The sequence below is a fragment of the Lepisma saccharinum genome, chromosome 7 (assembly GCF_977018435.1).
Source record: "Lepisma saccharinum chromosome 7, izLepSacc3.1, whole genome shotgun sequence".
Taxonomy (NCBI): Eukaryota; Metazoa; Arthropoda; class Insecta; order Zygentoma; family Lepismatidae; genus Lepisma; species Lepisma saccharinum.
In genome coordinates this window covers 93640526-93661988 of record NC_139235.1, presented here as the reverse complement: position 1 = coordinate 93661988, position 21463 = coordinate 93640526, and the positions used below count along the sequence as shown (strand labels likewise).

At 37.9% G+C, this 21463-nt stretch overlaps 1 protein-coding gene across 1 annotated transcript in view; it reads right to left on the bottom strand.

The window, feature by feature from the left end:
* Positions 1 to 21463, bottom strand: part of Ube4A (Ubiquitination factor E4A) — a 53818-nt gene that overhangs the window by 9334 nt on the left and 23021 nt on the right. Inside the window, exons 4-8 of the mRNA XM_083125657.1 lie at positions 18024 to 18173; positions 16275 to 16358; positions 9715 to 9874; positions 7160 to 7322; positions 3172 to 3376 (exon numbers count right to left, since the gene is read on the bottom strand). Of these exons, the coding sequence (XP_082981783.1) occupies positions 3172 to 3376; positions 7160 to 7322; positions 9715 to 9874; positions 16275 to 16358; positions 18024 to 18173 (762 nt within the window). The remainder of the gene's footprint in view (positions 1 to 3171; positions 3377 to 7159; positions 7323 to 9714; positions 9875 to 16274; positions 16359 to 18023; positions 18174 to 21463) is intronic.

The following is a 21463-nucleotide window of genomic DNA, read 5'->3' as shown; positions in this document are numbered from 1 at the left end:
GCTGATAAAGGCACATCATAATTTCACTATTATTTTTAAGAATATAATGGTATAATTCATACACCTGGGTTTTGCAAAGCAAATGCCAAGTGCACAATTTCTTCCAGGGCAAAATTAGTAGCAGTATCTAACAGTTGGGCTGAAAAGTTCGTAGGCTGACTCATAGATGGCGTTACTAGAATTAAATCCATGTGATTTTTACTTAGTACTAACCTTCAAAAGATACGTGTATAAATTTCACAGCTGCCGGATAATTAGTTCGTGAGTGAAGCAGCTTTTGTTGTTGTGAAAAAATGGATAAAAAAGAATTTCGTGTGTTAATAAAGCATTGCTTTTTGGCGAAAAAAAATACTGTTGAAGCCAAGGCTTGGCTTGATAAACATTATTCGGACTCTGCACCAGGAAAATCAACCGTTGAAAAGTGGTTTGCTTAATTTAAATGAGGCGAAATGAGCATCGTAGAGGATGCACGCAGTGGACGCCCCAAAGAGGCTGTTACCGACGAAAACATCAAAAAAGTCCACAAAATAATTTTAAATGATCGTAAAGTGAAGTTGATCGAGATAGCTGAGATTATTACATAGCGTTGTTGGAGCGTTTAAAGGATGAAATTACGAAAAAACGGCCCCATTTGAAGAAGAAAAAAGTGCTGTTTCATCAAGACAATGCACCGTGTCACAAATCAATGAAAACGATGGCAAAATTATATGAATTAGACTACGAATTGCTTCCCAATCCACCATATTCTCCAGATCTGGCCCCCAGTGACTTTTTCCTGTTTGCAGACCTTAAAAGAATGCTCGCTGGAAAGAAATTTAGCACTGATGAAGAGGTAATCGCCGAAACTGAGGCCTATTTTGAGGCTAAAGAGAAATCGTACTATAAAAATGGCATCGAAAAATTGTATGACCGCTATAATCGTTGTATCGCCCTCAAAGACAACTATATTGAATAATAAAATCGAATTTTGTCAAAAAAATATTTTTTACTATGTTAGCCTACGAACTTTTCAGCCCAACTGTTAGTTACATCCATTATTTAAAAACGTGAACGAATCATTCAGCTTCTTTATACAGGGTTATTCGCTTTATATCCCACCATTTTTGACGGGTACTCACCTTAAGAGATACCGTGCCGCCACCACCGATCATGTTCTATTGGACCCCCAGCATTGTGGACTATCGCCCGGCATCGCAGTTACCATTGCAGCAAGCTCCGGCGCAGGATAGGCATGGGAATTCTGTCCCACTCCTCCCTGCAAGCTTTCCATAGACGATCCAGGGTGCGTGGGCGGCGATGTTGAAGACGTCGTTTCAACAGTCCAAATGCACAAAAATCCATTGGACTGGCATCTGGGCTTTTCACAGGAATGTCTTCAAACGGAATGACACTAATTCCTAATTCCTCTGCCATTTCCTGATAAAAACGTAGTGATGTTCTGGCGGTATGACTCGAAGCTTTGTCCATATGGATCATCACCTGGTTTGCGTCCATTCCATACAATTGTGGGATGTTTCTCCGAGAGATAGATGTCAGAATGGAGTCTTGGAAGTATCTGGCATTCACCTTCATGTTTTTGTCCACCTAGCGTATCATCAACTTACCCTCATATCCGAATCCCGTCACAACCATAAAGCCACGAGGGAAACTTTCCCTGCACTGACGAACAAAGTTGCTGCGCCCCTTGCCGTCAATGTCACGGTATGTGATCGCCCGAATGTGACCACCAGCAGTGAGATGGACATATGATTCATCCATTGTGACAACTTTCTTCCATTTGGAGAGGTACTTTTCATACAGTTTCACAATGCGTACGTATGAAAACTTAGCATGGAAAAGGGTCATTACGTAACCCTCCCAATGCCAGTTGATTTTCGGCGCCATTTGATAACATTCACTACCAACACTCACTCACCTACAAGGCAGACACAACACTGCTCCCGCCAGCAGCAGGTGGCAGCACTGAATCGAAAATGGTCGGATATAAAGCGAACAACCTTCTGTAGAACATTGGTATTTTTTTATGGGCCCATCTGTAATGTATAAAGGCAAAGCTAGCCGAAGAATAGTATAACACTGTAAAGGTATATTTCAATTTTCCTTTATTAAAGGGCGAGGTTCAGCCTGCGGCTGTTCTACCACCAGGGATGTGGAGGGTGGGGTGCATTCCGAAAGTCTTAATGAAAGGAACGAATCGAACGAAAGTAACTGTCCTCGTGAACCTGGTGAAACCAGTTATTTTACAGACTTAAGGGACGCTCTAGACGAAAGCGCATGCGCAGCGTTTTGTTTATAGAAATTTTCCACATGGCATCCAGCGGAAGGAATGTCCTTCTGGCAGAAGTAAACTCTGCTGCGAACACTGTTACTCATTTTAATCACGTTGTAAGAAGAGTTAAGCTACAGTCATCTTGCGCATGTTGCTTCATATCGCTCTCTGTTAAGTTAAAATTATAATACATTTTCCGAACTAGTGCAGTTTGAAGCCATCATGCACAAGCATTGTCTGCAAGCAGCAGACGATTCTCACCGAACAAACCAGCCTCTTGACCCATGCATTTGGTGAATCTCGTTCCTTCACAAGATGCACGGAATGCAACTTCTGGGACAGCATACTGAAATGCACCACGGAAGCACTTATGGGACAGCCAGTTACCATAACTCGTTTAACGCGTTAAACTCGTGCGACTTTCTGAACGGGCCCTTGGTCATTTGTAGAGGTGATGTGTTCAGCTGCATGCTCCAGCCACATTACACCCCAGGGTTACCTCCCAGAGCCATTCCATGCTGGGACATTGTTGAAAAAATCTCCCTGAAACCACCCACCTCATAACTGAACCTGGAGGATAATATATACAGTGGAACCCCATATTTACATTCCCAGATTTTACATTTTCCCACATTAAAGATTCAATCTCGATGGCCCCAAGTTTTCCTCGATTTTACACTTTCCTCCATTGTGAGGTTATTCATCTTGGTTTCCTGAAAAACATAAAATCGAGGTTCCACTGTATTCTGAATTACTAGATACAATCGCCAAGGTCTGTCAGAATACCACCATTGAGGGTATTAGCTGACAGCCCTCATATAAATTGTAGGTGTATCATTGATTCCATACATTCCTAACTCCACATGCAATTCATGGTACAATACTGAGAATATAAGAAATACCTTGCTATGGTGGATCTGTCAACTGTCATGTTAGAAGAAGGCAAAATGACTGGATCGTTCATCACAGTCTGCATGATTGGATCCAAGTATTCCTCTGGGGCTTCCGACAAGAGTTCGTCCTCTGTCTGCTGGTGCGTGCCCATCTGTTTCACCTTCTGTGCAACGGACTGCAGATCGGGAATAAGGCTGCTTCCACCGATCTTCGCTGGAAGGAAGTCGCAAAAGAGACTATGTGAGTTACACTGGCATTTTATTTCCACATATAATATACTTCTCAAAAATAAGTTTGAACGCCACAAACTGCAATTCTTACATCCCTCTCGTGACATACGCTTTCTTGATCAAGTGTGGGGCATTACCCCCACCCCCTATATGACTTCATGGCATGGTGCTAAGCACAGGGGAGCACTTTACCTTTTTTACCTTTACCTCTCCTGACATACATTCAGCCATATTTTTATAATGCCCTACATATGTATTAGTATTTACAGATTTTACATTTTCCAGGATTATACATTCTATCTTCAAGGTTCCAATTAGGGATGGTTACAAAATCCGGATAAATGATATCTGAATTTCAAATTATCCGATATCCATTTCAGATGCATTGGATAATCTGGATATCTGAATATACAGAGAATTCGAATATCTGGATACAACAGATTTGATGAAAAGTTTGTAGAAAATCCGTACAATGAAATATGAAAATGACAAATAAAAAGTATGTGGATAAACGATAAAACGGGTTGGATAATGCACACATTCGGATATCCGAACTATTAAGGTAACCTAGACAATTCAGATATCATAATATCCGATATCTGGATTTGGCCAGTCCCAATAGAGCAAAATGTTATAAAATTTTCCTGGATATTAAGTTTCACTTTGGTCCCCTGAAAAAATGTAAAATTGGGTTTTTGACTGCATATGCCTTCATATGCATATATCTATACAATGTAAGTACTTAAAAAATACTATAAAAATGATTACTTACGGTTTGTGAGTATATGTTTTATAGAAAACACAATGTTTCGAGTCGCAACTGGTCTCTTCCTCAGGTGCACTTCTTGGCAATCGGAATTATTTCATGCCTACGTCAGTTTACACAAAAGAACAAGGAATAAGGTGATAGTAAAATATCATGGTTAAAAAAGGTATTTGTTAAAACTGCCCTTTGTGCGTATAAAAACTCACTTTCTCACATTGCCTAGCATGAACCTCAAACCAAAAAACGACCACAAAAACATGTCTCCCATTACACGTTAAAACCCCACCTCAAGCAACGTTGTCTACGTGGTAACTGATTTAGCTTCTCGCCGAATGCCGGAAGTTGCCAGACTTCCACCCCTGCCTGCTCCCCCTTCTTTTCCCTCCCCTACTGTTACGTCATTTTAAACTGGAAATCTTGGATCTCATGGGTCGCGTTGATTATGGTGGGAGTGACCTGGAAACAAATCCCCCCCTTGCTCTTATCCCATCGCTTAAACCATGCCCGTACCCAGGATTTTTTGAGGGGGGGACAAGCCCAAAACTGTGGATATATATATATTTATAAACTAGCAAATTAATACTTTTAACAACTGGTTCAAAATGACAAGAAATTAGACAATAGGTAAAAAGTTTTTAATTAGTGTTAGATTTGATTTAATTATTCCTTTCTATTAATAATTATCAATAAAATTTCATACTTTTATTGTGTTATGGATCTATAATGGTGTAAATCTGTTAATGGTCTCTCCAAAGGAAATATCTCCTTATCAGAGTTGTAGCTAGAGATTTCAGCACCCAGGAAGATAATAGTTTTTCACACCCCCTGTACCTAATTTGCACCCCTCTGCCTAGACGTAGCTCGCATACTTAGACATTGAAGACATTTTATGTACCTACGCTTTTCGGTTGAATCCGACGAAAATAAAACTCAGCATTCAATATATGTGGCTAATAAAAGGACAGTCGGTTGTGCATCCCACCTCATCTTCATTCAAGCAGTGTGTGGTATTGTTCACATCAGCAAATTCGATTTAAAATTAAAAATCTGATATAAGTAACTAGGTGGACGGGCAAAAAATAATAAACTTTTAGAACACATTAGTTTCCTATTAAATTAACATGTAAGTGCTATGTTTTATTTCTGACGAGAGGTGAGAAATGGAGAAATAGCAGGTCGGTCTAATTCTGTTCTCCAGGGGCCTAGGGTGACTATAATGACAACCCCCTCCTCAGCTACGGCTCCTTTCCTCACTAGTCTCTTTTGATATAATTATAAAATCTTATCTGTGACTATAGAAGTACTTTTTAACTTCATGCTGTTACCAGCTCTAAAGGAAGATAGAGACGGAGAGAGAGAGATGTGTGCAAAACACAGACATTATTCTTTGTTCCTCCTCCTTTGTATGTATTTCTATTATTCTTAGTAAAGTATGTATGAAGTCAAAACTAATAGCTTATTTCTATTGTTTGAATTTGAATTTTTGGGTGCATCAGCACTTAAAGGCTATTTTGCACCAGTCACGTTATACAGGGTCCAGCCCCCTTACCTATAACAAATACCTTTTTTAACCATGATATTTTACTATCACCTTATTCCTTGTTCTTTTGTGTAAACTGACGTAGGCATGAAGTAATTCCGATTGCCAAGAAGTGCACCTGAGGAAGAGACCAGCTGCGTCTCGAAACGTTGCGTTTTCTATAAAACATATACTCACGAACCGTAATCATTTTTATAGTATTTTTTAAGTACTTATATTGTATTGTAACAACATGAGTAAGTCGCACATGCCTTTTTTATAAAATGAGCATATATCTATAGTTCCCAAAATATTTTGCAAGGTACGAAAAATATACTGTATTCACAAAATGAATCGTTCTTTATCTACTAGTTCCTAGATTCTGTATTGTAGAGTAGGTGTATCATTTTTTTTTTTTTTTTTGTTCATTTAAAACATACAGACTGCAAAAGTTGCATTATGATAAATGCACCGTTTGGAAACAGTGAGTTATTCGTAACACTGTTACAAGCAACAGTTACTTTCCTTTACACATTCATGTGTAAAAAAAAAATCTTCAATGAGATTTTGCAATATCTTATACCAATGCTCACCTGAGAAAATACATATGAGGTGAGGATATGATCTAAAATTCAATAACAATTAACAAAATTATGGTCTGCTAAAAGAAGAAATAAAATGTTCATATCATACTTCTATATTTTTAATATTTAAAACACATGTGAAATTAGTTGATTTAATGAAAATTAATACTAATTTTTATGGTCATCAATGAAATGAAACAGCCTGCACAGAAGTTCATGCACGAAAAATGTTACGTGAGTAACTACAACTGATTATTTTTTGGGTGAACTGATTATTTTTTGGGTGAAGTACAAAAAGGATCTTTTCAAAAACTGATTCCATATCTGCAGAAAAGAATTTAGTATATTCATCAAAATTTTAACCAAGCTTCATCAGGATTAAAGTTTCACATATCGCAGCTTGAGGAAAATGTACAGCCAACAGCAAAGATGATAATAGGCAAATTGTACATCGTCATTTTCATTCTTTCTTCTTCTAGAACCTGTGTTGTTTAGGAAGTTTGTTGATGTGAAGCAGATGTTATCCTCTGCTTATTGAAATTTTTATTTAAATTAATTATCTTCACATTGTATAAAGCAGGCTGAATGAAAATGGTGATGGACAACTCACCTACTGTTTCTTTTGCCAGTGGCTGTACTACCTCCACAATCGCAAAACAAGAACCTACAGAGTGATTTTTATTATTTGTGACACCATTTGTATTCTTTCAAACTCACTCTCCAAACTATTCTCTATCACAAGTTATTCACAAATTTTCAGAACCTGGTTTCCTTAAAGCAAAGAAATGGTGTCATGAATTCAAAAATCACCCTGTACATGCCATTAAAGAAAGGAAAAAACTACAGAAGAGATCATGAATGGAATATAATGTCCGTGATGGCGAGAATTCTATTTACCTAGTACTTCCTCAGCCAAGACAAATAGTTGTGGACTATATGAGCGGCCATCTTGTGAAACAGCTAGGCAGAATGCATCACTATTATACAGATGAACATATATCTGGCAGATATCAAGCACAATGTTGGCAGGTTTGAATTCATATTCCTTTTGATCTTTCACCTGAAATGAATAGAAATATCCAATGGTACAATATAGAATATTTGTTTTCACACTACTTTTACCAAACTTCTACATTTGTCAAAATCGGTTGAGTAGTGTGTACGAAGGTACTTGCAGAAATGTTCAGACCAAGTGTTAATGGAATCGCACACATTTATACTCGTATCTATCTTTAATAATGAAGAAAAAAGGTGAATTTGAAGAATCATTACTTTAGAACAAAATGAAAGGCCGCTTTAGATGAGAGCATTTTTCTTAACATTTATGCCATAAACAAAATGCTACCATGCATAATGCAATATCTTATGGCATTTCTCAAGGATAGAATACGTCCCATTTCCATACCATTTTTCAGCATAATCAATCAGAAGCAACCTCTAGCTCACAAGTGCAGATGTTATGGTGGCCAAGTGAGATGTAAACAATGTATCACTTCACATTTTTAACAGCTGAAAACTATTTAACTGAGGGGAATGATGTTCCTACAGAAAGGTATTAGGTAGGGTGCTGATTAAATACAGGGTGTCTATAAAAGAACACTGGGGTTTTAAACAATGATAGCATGCAAACGGTATTAGGTAACTCAGGTTAGTTAATTACTATGGTATCAGTAGCTCATCAAGTTTTATTCATGCCGTTTGGAGTTTATTCCAACAAAGGTTGGCAATGCTGCACAGCATTGACCTTGAAGTGGCAGAGTCGAGCCGAACACAGTCGGTGCAGTTCAGTGCAACGGCGACGCCACAACAGAAGGTGCAGTGCGTGATATGACTTGTAGAAACTGGATCTGTTATTACTGTACAGCGGAACTTAAGACGCGAGTTGGTGGTGTTTAGCCTTCGGACAAAACAATTTGTCAATGGCTTAAGGCATTTAAAGAAACTGGAAGTGTGGATTGGAAGGAAAGGGCCTATTCCATGGCCTCCAAGAAGTCCGGACCTTACTCCCTTAGACTTTTTCCTATGGGGACATGTGAAGAACATGGTTTATGCGGAGAAAATTCAAGATGTCAACCATCTAAGGCAAAGAATTATCGCTTCTGTGGCAAACATCACCCCAGACACGCTGGCCAGGACGTTGCAAGAAGTCGATTATTGTTTGGATGTGTGCCATGCTACAAACGGGGCACACATTGAAATTTACTAAATTGTAAACTAAACTTGATAACATTACCTTCAAAAATATGTATTTACTTTTTTCTAAGTTTCAGTTTTTAATAAAACATTTAGCTTCAAAACCCAGGAGTTCTTTTATAGATACCCTGTACATGCATTATAACGTATACAGTACACGTATGGAAGAATAAATTAGTTGTTTCAATTGTAAACAATGGGCACTTGCTCTTCTCTTATGCCTTTCCTCTTCCCTCTCTCTACCTCCATTTTCTTTCTCTCTGACAGAGGTGGGGTCGTGCTGTATAAATTAATAAATTATCTAACTTTCTCCGCAAGCATCGCATGGCAATCGCGAATGCTAACCATAAGTAAAGTATAGAATGCTTGATTAATTTTAGTTTTAAATTGACTTTATGTACATAAAGGGTAATCGGGACTGCACACAGTTTAAAGTGGGATCCGAACCACTATGTGTCTCCACCAGGTATCGAACCCAGGACCTCTTCAATTACAAGGCACTATTCCATCAGGGAGGCCCTGTACTGTCTGCTATAAAAAAAAATGGTACAAGATTTTTGGAAGCTTTTATGCTAGCAAAAATGCTAAGGGAAATGCTTCCATCTAAAGCGAGCTTTACACCACACTGGACCACCAAAGTCATTTTCGAAAAAACATCTTCTATCAAAAACCATTATGAGATTTCAGTTCTGGAAAATTAGTTTTGTTTAGAATTCCTTATCGAGCATTCAAGGGAATGTTTGTGTGGCTTGCTTTAGCTAGTGTCCAGATATCTATGATAGAAAATAGACTCAAGGTACACAAATGTCTTGGCAACAGTGAAGTCAGACCACTCAAAGATTTACTTGAAAGCTACAGAAGGGATTCTAAACAGATCTATTTTCTTCAAATTGCAATACCACAGGGTTTTTCTAAAACAGAAATTTTTCTGCTGACAGAAGTCAAAGGTCCAGTGTACCCCTAAATGTATACAATTGTAACAAACAAGGCAACAGTTTACCACTCTCTTGTGTTCAAGTACTGCACATTATAATCATCATTTTACAAGGCAATGTAATAGCAATCTGTAAATGTGTACCTCGTTTCTAAAGATGCAAATTTTTAGAATGGAAATTAAAAGAATGTGAATGAAAACAAAAGACCCACAAAACCGCTCTTAAATAAATACAATACTGTAACACATATTCTTGAACTGTAAGAAAAATATTACACAGCTCATTTCCAATAGATTGCAGACGCTTTCACTGGTCTCAACATACCTTAAATTCCTTTTTCTTTGGACCCACCAAGTGGTAGAGGAAGTAATTCAGCATGGAAGCAATCCTATCAACCATTGTAGGATGAGTAAATATTGAGATTATTTCCGATGTGAGAAACGTCAGTGTATGTATAGTTTCTCTGCCCAGTATGTTATCAAACCTGAAATTATAAACAAATACACATGTACATAAAAATAATTAACACATTTCTTACATTAAAAAAATGGGTTTCTTGCAAGTACAGAGCATTCCTGACATTCGCTATGAGATTCGGCGGCAAGCAGCCCGGCGTCAGCACTTGTCTTTCCCGGTGAACGGGGTCCGCGACAGTCGCTAGAGTCGGCTATTAAAATTACAGTTTTCACATTGTGTACTAACCTTGAGTACAGAAGGTGTTGAAAATGAAGTCCGTCTGCTGCAACACATTCCTGGCATGTCCGAAGGAAATTGGCATTTACACGTGCAAGTTTGTCTACTGCAATTCTCCCGATTTCTCGTACAATACTGTCTTTTAACTCACGGATGGTGTGCGGATTGTCTTTGTATACTTTATTTTTTATATTTCCCCATAAATAAAAATCGCAGGCTGACAAATCGGGGGACCTAGAGGGCCATAATCCTCTACTAATAACCCTGTCCTCGAAAATTTCCTTTATCACATTCAATGTTCGTCTGCTGTATGGAAAGTTGCTGAATCCTGTTGAAAATAAGCACTCTGACACTCAATATCGGTTAACTGTTCAAAAAATGGTGTGAGTATTTCTGTTCTGTATCTGTCACCATTGATTGTATTGTAAAAAAATATAGGGCCTATAATCCTATGTGCAGTTATAGCGCACCATACGCCAACCTTCTCATCATCTAAAGGAGTTTCATGAATGAGATGAGGATTTTCTGTAGACCAGTATCTATTGCTTTTGTGTTACAACATGGCCATGTAAGTAAAACCATGCTTCATCTGTAAAAATAATAAATTTCGGATCCACAATGCCATCGGCAACACTTTGTCACACCCAGTTACAAAAATTCACACAACTCACATTATCCCTAGGTTGTAATTCATGCATTATTGTCACTCTGTTGGGTTTAAATTTAAGAATTTTAGCAGCTCTAACTGCTGTGGTTTTTGAAACACCCGTTTCTTGTGAGAGGTGGCAGATAGATTTCCGAGGAGACTGTTCTAACCTTTGTCCTATCTCATCGAGTTTTTCCTCAGTAAGTACACGTGGGTTATTCTTTCCACTTTTATTCAGAACTGACCCTGTTACTCTAAACTTTTTTACGAGGTTTAATATAGTGGTCCTATGTGGAACGGGAAGACCAGGAAATTACGTTGCAAAACGTCGTCGCATTTCTTCACAATTCCTCTTTCTGAAGTAACACTCGACAAGATAAATCCTTTGTTGTAATGTAAACTTCTGTGGTGCCATATTAAGCCACAATCTGCAACACACGGACATGACACAACACAACTTCCGAGGGAGGATTATACTGGCGTCAGTCTGCAACATCAACAGAAAGGGAAAGAGAGCGTAAAAACAGACTGTAGCCTGTGACTGTCGCGGACCCCATTCACCGGGAAAGACAATTGCTGACGCCGGGCTGCTTGCCGCCGAGTCTCGTAGTGAATGTCAGGAAATGCTCTGTTGAATGGAACAATATTTTTCTAAATGTGTAATTCACAATCTCCTCTGATTTAGAATCCCTGCATGAATTTGGTATTCCAAGATACACATATTTCTTCTTTCATTTGATCAGCCTTTCACGACTGTCACAATTAAATCAGAAATGACAACTCAACAGATGGAGACAGCAATGGACTGGGGCAAACAATTTGTTCTAGCATTTCTGTTAAACCAGTCCACAATCTGAACATGCCCGAGAGTGTACAAAATCATGTTTTCATGTCCATTCTAAACTTTCATTAATAGTGTTTGTTTTGAGTTTGTGCTTTAAGTCTATTTTGTGCACAGTAAGGCTAATCGAGACTGGACCTCCAGTTTAAAGTGGGGTGCAAACTATTATGTGCCTCTACCGGTTGTCGAACCCGGGACCCCTTGATTAGAAGGCGAGGACGCTAGCACTGCACCATCGGGGAGGTCCAATAGCATTTGTAATCAGTCTAGTTTTGTTCTAAATAGTGCTTGTAACCAGTGGGGAGTGGATTTTTAGGTAAAAACATTTTTTTATTGCTTTGGAATTTTGCCATATTTGGTAGGAGGGCCAACCATATACCTGTAATGTGATGTGTGAAGTCTTATTTCACATAAAAATGCTTATCGAACCTTAATTACAAGGCCACAAACATGTAGGCGAAATTCATGCTGTAAGTGTGGATGACATCCCAAACTTCAATAATGCACGTCTAACTACATTGTGATATAGAATAGCTGGGCTGTTGTTTTAAGTCCATTTAGGGCTGTTGTTTTAAGTCCACTTAATGTGCAAATAGGCTAATCAAGAATGGACCTACAGTTAAAGTGGGATCTGAATTGCTATGTTCCTTCATTGGGTGTCAAACCTGGGACCCCTTGATTACATGGTGGTGGTCACCACTATGCTATCAGGGAGTTTATAACAATGACAGGCACTGAGAAATACAAGAGAGCTTGCAAGAACAACTCAACACAACCTTCTAAAATTCCGATGTTGCCTAAGTACCACAAGTGACACAAATGATCATACCATGTTAATAACACACAGGTGCATTTTCTTTCAAAATCAAATCAAAATACAAATCAGGATTGGAGTCCATTCTCTTTGTTGGGAGTAGATTAGATCTGTCACATCCTCTGGCCTTTTGACAACATTTTTAAGTGGCTTGCCTGCCAACCCAGGCTAATTTGGTGTTGTTGTAACAGTACTGGTGATGTTGAGGCAAATTGTCAAATATCGATGCTGTGTCCCCCCTAGTGTTCACTAATTTTACATGACAAGCTAATCAAGTTTTGTATTTTTTGTGCAAAATGTACACTTTTCCAAAATTTATCTGACTGCCCTGAAAGATTTCTAAGTCCAGAAATCGTTAATTTGGCAACATAGCTCTTTAGTACCAGCAGAGAGTAGCCAACTGTACTACAGGACCCTCTACTAGGCGACAAACACTGTGGTGAAAGACTTACATTCTTGTTCATGACATGAAGTCAGAAACTATACAGCGTGCTTCAAAATGGTTTGAACAATAAGAAACCGTTCCAGGAGCGATAAAACTTTATCAACAATTAAAGTTCTATGAAAATACTTTCAACTATATCCTCGAGTTTTGTTTGCAATGGTCGTAGTGATTCCAAATTTTTCCACTAGGTGGCAGGGTGATAAGTTCCAAGATGGCTGCCTGTGGTGCAGAGAAAGCTTTTTGCGTCCTACAGTTTCACGTTTGTCGGTCTGTTGTTAATGTTCAGTGTGAGTTTCATACAAAATTTCGTAAAGAACCACCATCCAAGAACTCCATACGTAAGTGGTATGATAAATTCAAGACAACGGGATGCATTTGCAAAGGAAAATCGTCCGGTAGACCGTCCACGTCTGAGGCAGATGTCGAGAGAATTCGAGCTAATTTTCAACGTAGCCCCAAAAAGTCTACAAGGAAAGTGAGTCAAGAGCTAACAATGCCTCGAGCAACTGTTTGGCGCTTAGTGCGTAGGCGTTTAAAGATGTATCCCTGTCGAGTGCAGTTGTTACAACATTTAACACCTAATGATCACACGTCCCACAAAAATTTTTGTGAGTCATTTCTAGTTATGCAGTGGTGACGATGATTTTATTGACAAACTTTGTTTCAGTGATGAGGCTACGTTCCATGTGACAGGAAGAGTGAACAAGAAAAATATTCGCATCTGGGGGACTGAGAATCAGCATCAAATCGTTGAAGTTGTGCGTGATTCACCGAAGACTAATGTGTTTTGCGCCACTTCATCAACCAAAGTGTACGGTCCGTACTTCTTTCACGAAGAAACTGTGACTGGACAAACATTCCTACACATGCTTACTACATGGCTTATGCCACAGCTTGAACATGACAGTGCAAACTTCATCTATCAACTGGATGGAGCCCCATGCCACTTTCATCGCCATGTTCGAAATTACCTTAATAACAGACTGCCAGACCGCTGGATTGGGCGATCTACTCAAAATGATCAACAGTTACTACGTTGGCCACCAACATCCCCGGATTTAACCCCCTGTGATTTTTTTTCTGTGGGGACATCTAAAAGACATTGTGTACAAACCTCCTCTACCCGCAGATGTCAATGAACTGAAAGAGTGCATTACTGCGGCAGTGCAAACTGTTGATGCAGACATGTTGAAACGGGTCTGGCCGGAATTGGATTACCGAATTGATGTATGCAGGGTAACAAAGGGGAATCACATAGAACATTTGTGATTTGAACTGTGTTCAAAATTTTATCAAAAAAACTTGGACAGTTTTAGGAATTACATGTAAAATTTAAAGCAATTTGGACGAAAAATAAAAAAATATATAAGAAGTTGAAATCGTTCACATCATTTTGAAGCAGCCTGTATTTACCTAACATATTAATAGAGAACAAAACTGGAAACTTAAGTGTAACAAATAATTTTAGAGAATACTTGCGATTCAGCATGTTAAAATTGGAATAAGAGAAACTGTTGTGAGGTTGGAAAAAATTATGTTCTTCACATAGAACAGTGGCAGCTTGCACAGCCAGCAATGCGCTTCAAGACCTTTGCTTCCAGTAATGTTGTAGAGCATTTGGTAAAGTACTCGCATCGGACCTCTCTTTTCTCTCTCCGAGGAATGAAGGGTCGCATGTTCAAATCCAATGCTCACCAATGTTTTCTTTTTCGTATGTATGGCAGTGAGATACATTGAGTATGGAGTTTAGGAATGAATTCATAATTGGGAAAAGAGACACACGGTAGTATATAAATATGGAGTAACTAGTACTCACTTTATCCGCAAACGAAGAAGAAAGAACAGTTTCGCGGATAAAGTGAGTACTAGTTTCTTTGTATTTAGGAATGAAGTTGCATAGTTTTGTTTTAGAACGTTCGCAATAATTAATTTGGTTTAGAATTCCAAGAATGTTTCCATTTGCTCAATGTATTTGTTTCTTTCTTCATTCTGTAAAGGACCAGTGCTAGATGGTGATTTCAAAAAGAAATTAACAAAATTAATTAACCATATACTTATTAAATACAGTGCGTTCATTTCGATCTGCAGCCGAGAGATCGGGAGAAGCGTGGCAGTCGGCACTGACGGAGATGCCGACATTTGCTGCCTGTAATGCCCACTTATTTTTATGGACATATGCAGACATTTATATAAATATTGCAAAACGAGCACTAACCTGTGTTATAAGAGTACGGTTTTAATTTTAGTAGCTTAGTGGCTGTATGTGCTGATGATTTTGACACGCCCATCTCCTGTGAAACACGGCGTAGAGGTTTGTTTGTAGAATGTTCTAACGCTGCACAAACTTCATCGAATTTTGCTTCGGTTAGAATCCGTCGTTTTTGCTTAGGTGTTTTAAAATTTAACGATCCAGTTTCTCGTAATTTAAGGACTAGATGCCTAACCGTATCTCTATGTGGAGGTGAAACGCTTGGAAATTTCTGTACAAATTGCCTACACACGTCTCGACACGAGTCTGTTTTCACGTAAGTGTCATACATAAAAATTCCTTGTTCTAACGTGAACCTTGCGGCTGGCATTCCAATCGTCTCACTGACACAACACATATACACACTGCAATAACACACACAAGTAATGGCAAGTAACCAAGAATAACACTCTTGCGCACAGTACAAAATTAACATGCTCTTGGTTTACATCTGCTCGCCACTATATTCACAACTCTGTCTTCATCTAGTCGCGAAGGAACAAAAAAACTCTAGCTCGGAGATTTCGGATTGCAAGGAAGCTCACGAAAACAATTGACTTTTAACGGTTTCGTCTGCAGTGTAATCTTGATACAGTGTTGCACATTCGAAACCTCCAAACGATCCCATCGACACAAAACTCTTTCAAGGATATAAACTTAAGCAGGACGTTACTGGTCAAAACTACGATTAAAATGTTTTATCTGTGGCTCTTAACATCGTTTCTAAAGCGTATTTATTTGTGTATATAGGGGCAGAACTTGGATGAATTACAGAAGAACTTTTGCGTGTTATAACACAGGTTAGTGCTCGTTTTGCAATATTTATATAAATGTCTGCATATGTCCATAAAAATAAGCGGGCATTACAGGCTGCAAATGTCGGCATCTCCGTCAGCTCCCCCGGCCACGCTTCTCCCGATCTCTCGGCTGAAGATCGAAATGAACGCACGGTACTATACACGTATACTTATAAAATACTGTGTAATTTCAAAATCATCTTAGAATATGTTAGTATTCACAGCAATACAAATAAATGTTACATGATAATCAGACATTTTCAACACTACTTTTTATCATGGGAATTGATTCCTTGCAACTTAAAACTCTTCACAAATTTCTATTAACCACTCTATATATTAAATATATATACGTATATAGACTATTTCGATTACATGACAGAATATGGTAGTGCGATACCTTGCAATCATTCCAATGTGGAGGAAATGGCCTTCATTCTGTTCTCGTTCATGCATAGGTAGGTTCTGCCACTCTCCGGATTCCCTGAAAAGATAATAGGAGAATTGTGGTGTATCTAGTTCTTGCCGATTGTTCCTGTCACTGCAACAACAAGGGTTGACATACAGAGTAGAAGAAAACAGTAGTCTCATACTAACTAACTCTCTAGCCTCTTTAGACCAGAAGGTTTTATGGCTGCAGCAACACAAGGCTTCCATCTGTCCCTATCCTGAGCAAGATCAATCACAGGCATATCGGTGTATCGGTAAAATTACCGATTATTTTACTGATCCAATATATCGATAAATATCTGATAATTTAGTGCAAAATTCTGCCATTTTGTTGTAATTTTTATGGAAAATCTCCATGCCCTAATTTCTGAAAAAGTAAATGTCTAAATATGCAATTTCTTTTTCACTGCAGTCAACTTGAAACACACATTTATTAAGGAGGTCAATGAACCTTTGATGTTCTTCAAGGACCATTTTTAATTTTATATCGGATATGTAGAATATCGGTTATCGGTATCGGTAAATTTTATATCGTTACTTTATTGGTATTGGTCAAAGTTTCATATCGTCCCATCCTTACTGTTTTGTATATTTTAGCTTTTAGTTTAGATATTATGCGCGAAGATAAAAGTTTATGAAGTGAAAAGTAGTATGCATTTTCTGAATTAAGCCTGATTTTTATTTCTTCTTTAATATCATTTACATTTGTTAGTATTACTCCTAAATACTTGAATTTGGAAACTGGTTCAAACAAATTATTATCAATAGTTACATTTTGATTATTACCCAATGCTTTGTTTTGGCCTGTAAGCATATATTTAATTTTCTCTTTGCTAACTTCCATTTTGCAAAATTGACTGGAGAGAAGACATCTTACTTCTTCTGAAGTCTTATCTGCATGAGTGAAGGCCAGACACTGGAGCACCAAGAATTATGGCATTGCGTCCAAAGTTTGCCTCGTGGTGCTGCTTGTACATGGCATTTCCACAAAGCAAATAAGTGCTGTGAGCAAAATCATGAAAATCTTCTGCATCACAAACTGTGACGGAAGTATCACATACTTTAGTTTGTGATTTCCATCACTAGGAGTATGCATTATGTATTAAGTTTTTGATGAAAACACAAAATGTGAAATAACACACTTTAATGTTAGTAAAAGGTGTGAGGTGCATTTTCCTACCTTGTTTTGTCACGAAATGAACCGCAAAATGCAATATAAACTCTTAAATACGAAATTTAGGGTTTACCGACGTGACACCTTCAGAGGATTAATTCTACTGTAAATATTTGAGAAACAAAAAAACATTCCTTTACACAGGAATAAACTTACTACTCTGATAGTTACGTAAATGTGCTATTAGAAGTGAAATGTTAATTTTCTGTAACAAGGATAGTTTTGAAAACAAATTTGATTTTTATTTACCATTTTAACATTGAAATGCCATTTATAACTGCTTTTGATCCCAAAATATGCCCAGTTTTTGTACCGAAATCTTTATATTTTATTCACAATAAATATAAATATGTGGCTCCATCCATCAAACAATAATGGGAGCTTCTATAAAACGCATGATTCCAGACTTTGGGAACAGCCAAACATAGAACAAACACATACAAAGAGATGTACAATATCTTTGACAAATCTAGACATATTTTCGTAATAGCATATAGTAAACATACAGAAAGGATATTTCCATACCTTGCAGTCTGCATCTGCCTCAATCGGGCCATGTTAGCTAGTGCTTCATCCAATAGAAATACTGCATCATTCATCAGGAGATTGATAAATCTTAGGAACAGTGGTGGAGTCACCGCTTCCATGTTGGACTCAGCCTCTTCCGCCAATGACCTGTGGAAAAAAATTCCACTTAAAAAAAATGCAAAACTTGCTAAAGTTACATTGATCCAAAAGGTAATTTGTGTGAATATTGGTAGTTCAAGCTTGCAAAATGTTACCACAAAAAAAATACACTTTAAAAATAAGACACACAGTATTATTTTGTATTACTGTATTTACTCATGTGTAATGCGCACTTTTTTTCAAAATTTTTGCCCCCAAAAACTGGTGCGTATTATGCACGGAATGATTCGGACAGCCAACATGAAACCGTACAGGGTCATTCCATGATTTTGGGACACTTGCATTGATTGTTCATGTTTACGGAACCCTATCATGTTATATATCGTTGTAAAGCTTGAATTCTTTAGTTTCTGAATATGGCAACAGTGTTCCATTCAAGATGGCGACACTAATGTGCAATGTGGTTGAAATAAGTTCATCATAAAAAGAAAAAAAGTTCTGATTTCTATGGTATTTTGGATGAAAAAAAAGATAAGAAAAAAGGAAATAATAATTAACATGTATTACTGGCCAAATAATATGACACATATGGAGTGTGTAAATGCTTCCTTAACCTTTTGGCGCCCAAGGCCATTTTCACATGTAAGCCTCTCGGTACAGAGCCGTTTTTGAGCAGAGTTTCAATTAAATAAGTGTATATCGGAGGCTAATTGCCCTAGAGAGATGAGTGATATACCGTTGTACAGAGATTCAGACTATATGAAATTTATGCAAATTCGGCGTATCTGTGGCGGGGGGGAGGGGGCTAACTCTCAAAATTCCAAAATTTCGGAAAAAAATTTGGTTCCCCCACCCTCCCCCCAAGAAAAAAGTACATGACAGTGTCGACATGCACATGGAAATGATTGCTGACATGTAAAGAACACAAAAATATTTGCATTATTATCATATGACCAATGTAACTTGAGTTGTACCCCCAAAAGGATTCAAGCTTCAAAATGCAGCGGTACCTTGAAATGACTATAGCTCAGAAACTAAATGCCCTAGAGATATGAAAGATATACCGTTGTACGCAGAATGAATCACAGATTCAGACGATATATAATTTATGCACATTCGGCGTACATATGGAGGGGGAAAGGGGGGAAATTCCCTCAAAAATACTTTTCTTAAAAAAATGGTTTCCCCCTGCCCCCGAAAAAATGCCAAAATGCACAAAATGCAAAAATTTATGCAAATTTGGCATATATATGGAGGGGGAAGGGAGAAAAACCCCAAAAATTATTTTAAAAAATTGTCACTTCACCCAAAAAATGTCCTCGCACTTGGGCACAAAACGACACCTACGCACAACATTCACAGACAAAAAGGTAGAACGCAGTGAAAAATGAGCGCCGATTCTTGCAGCTGCTTGAAATTCTATTTTTAGACAATGCAGGGTAACCCCAGTCGCAACTTGTGGACACTTGTGCTAAAAAACAAAGGTTTCCTTCAGCGCGCTTCGAAATTCCATTCTCACAATGCAGATTCAATAACCAGTCTTCCCCCTCCCCCCACCCCCTGCTTGCACCCTCACGGAAAATTTTCATTTTGACATCGGATACTGATAAACAAGTTTCCTTGGAATGCAGTTAACAGACGGGAGTGAAAAGCATTGCTTTAGAACAACAAAGCCCGTCTTCCTTTGTCGGCAAAAATTTGACCTTGAAAAGAGACCCAAAAGAGAAGTCCCTTTTCCCGCCTTTTCACCTCGATTTTCATGAAGAAAAAAAAAAGGTGCAAGAAACATTTCTGTTAAATACATGTGTTAGGAACAATATTAAAAAAAATCGAAATTCTAGCCAAAAATAGAAAAGTTATAACGTAAAAACTACGACCTTGACACAGCGTCTCGATCGAGACGCTTGGGTCCCAAAAGGTTAATGGGAAAATATTGTGCAGCTTACTGCTAGTTTGAGGGTCCTGAATATGCCTCCTATAAATGTTACGTTGGTCATGGAAAACATATATATTTTGAAGTTTTTTTAGAAAACTTAAAGAGCAAATGAACAAAACCACGTATAAAAGTTTAAAGGCCATGTCCCACAATTTTTCACTTTGGGGTCAATCCATATGAAATCATACCAGCTGGTTGCTTGACCATTTTTAAAAAAGTTTATTTTTTGAGTGGTGTGAGTCTCATATATTGACAGTTCAGAACCACTCTTATTTAATTTTTACTATCACCGATTTGAAGATGGCGGGCATTTTTTTATCATGGCGCGCGTCATTTTCTCCATTCGTAAGCATCAGCGGCAACTTTTTTATCTCAGCTCTGGTAAGTCCTACGACAATGAGACAAAATCTGTGATGTTAAGCACATTATAGGCTACAATTATATTTCTGTGAAATTTTCTAAATATTATTCCTTCATAATAAATTTTAAGGTTAAAATTGTGTATTTTAATCGCTCAAAATGACATTTTCAGACATTTTTTTGAGGGGGAAGGCAGTTTGCTTGACACTTGAATTTTTTTGCGCAAGTACCTGTGTACCAATAGAGTACGTCAAAATTATTTGAAGCTTGAGACTTTAATATTTGTTTTTCTACAGGGTCATAAACATGTACTTTTTGTTAAAAAAGTCCAAGTTCAGGGTTAAATATCTCTGGTGGGCAGTTGTTTAAAAATCTGAAATTTGTACACAATACAGTACTTCAGGATAAGTAACTTCAGTAAAAATTTTGAGTTTGAGATTTAATTGGTTTAGGAGATACAAAACTCGTGAAAAATTCAACATTTTGCATTAAATATGGCATGCCTAATTTCATTTCTTATTAACATTTTGTGTTGAAATTCTGCAAACTGTAATTTGGAATGTCAATGAACAACATTACAATCCTGAAATGGATCTACAATAAAGTATATATACGAGGGCGTGCTGAAAAGTAACGCTTCATATGTTTTTATTTTCTTTGTTACCTTGTAAACGCATTTTGGATTTTGAGCAACCATACATTGCACTTATAAGACTTTCCACCTTCTCCATTGAAGGTTTCAAACTTCTATCGCCAGGGGGTGCTGAACTATTGCGAGGAAAATGTCAGCATGTAACCATGCAATGTTGGTGAAGCGCCTGAAGTAGCGTGCAGTGATCGAGTTTTTAAACGCAGAAAATGTGCTAGAAATTGACATTCATCTCAGACTGAGGGCACTTTATGGGGATGAATGTGTAGACATCAGTACTGTGCAATCGTGGGCTGTTCATGCTCGTAAAGATAACCCCAGCTGAACACAATTCCGATAACCTCCATCAGTTGCATTTCGCGACCTTTCATTCCATTCTCTCACATAGCTGAG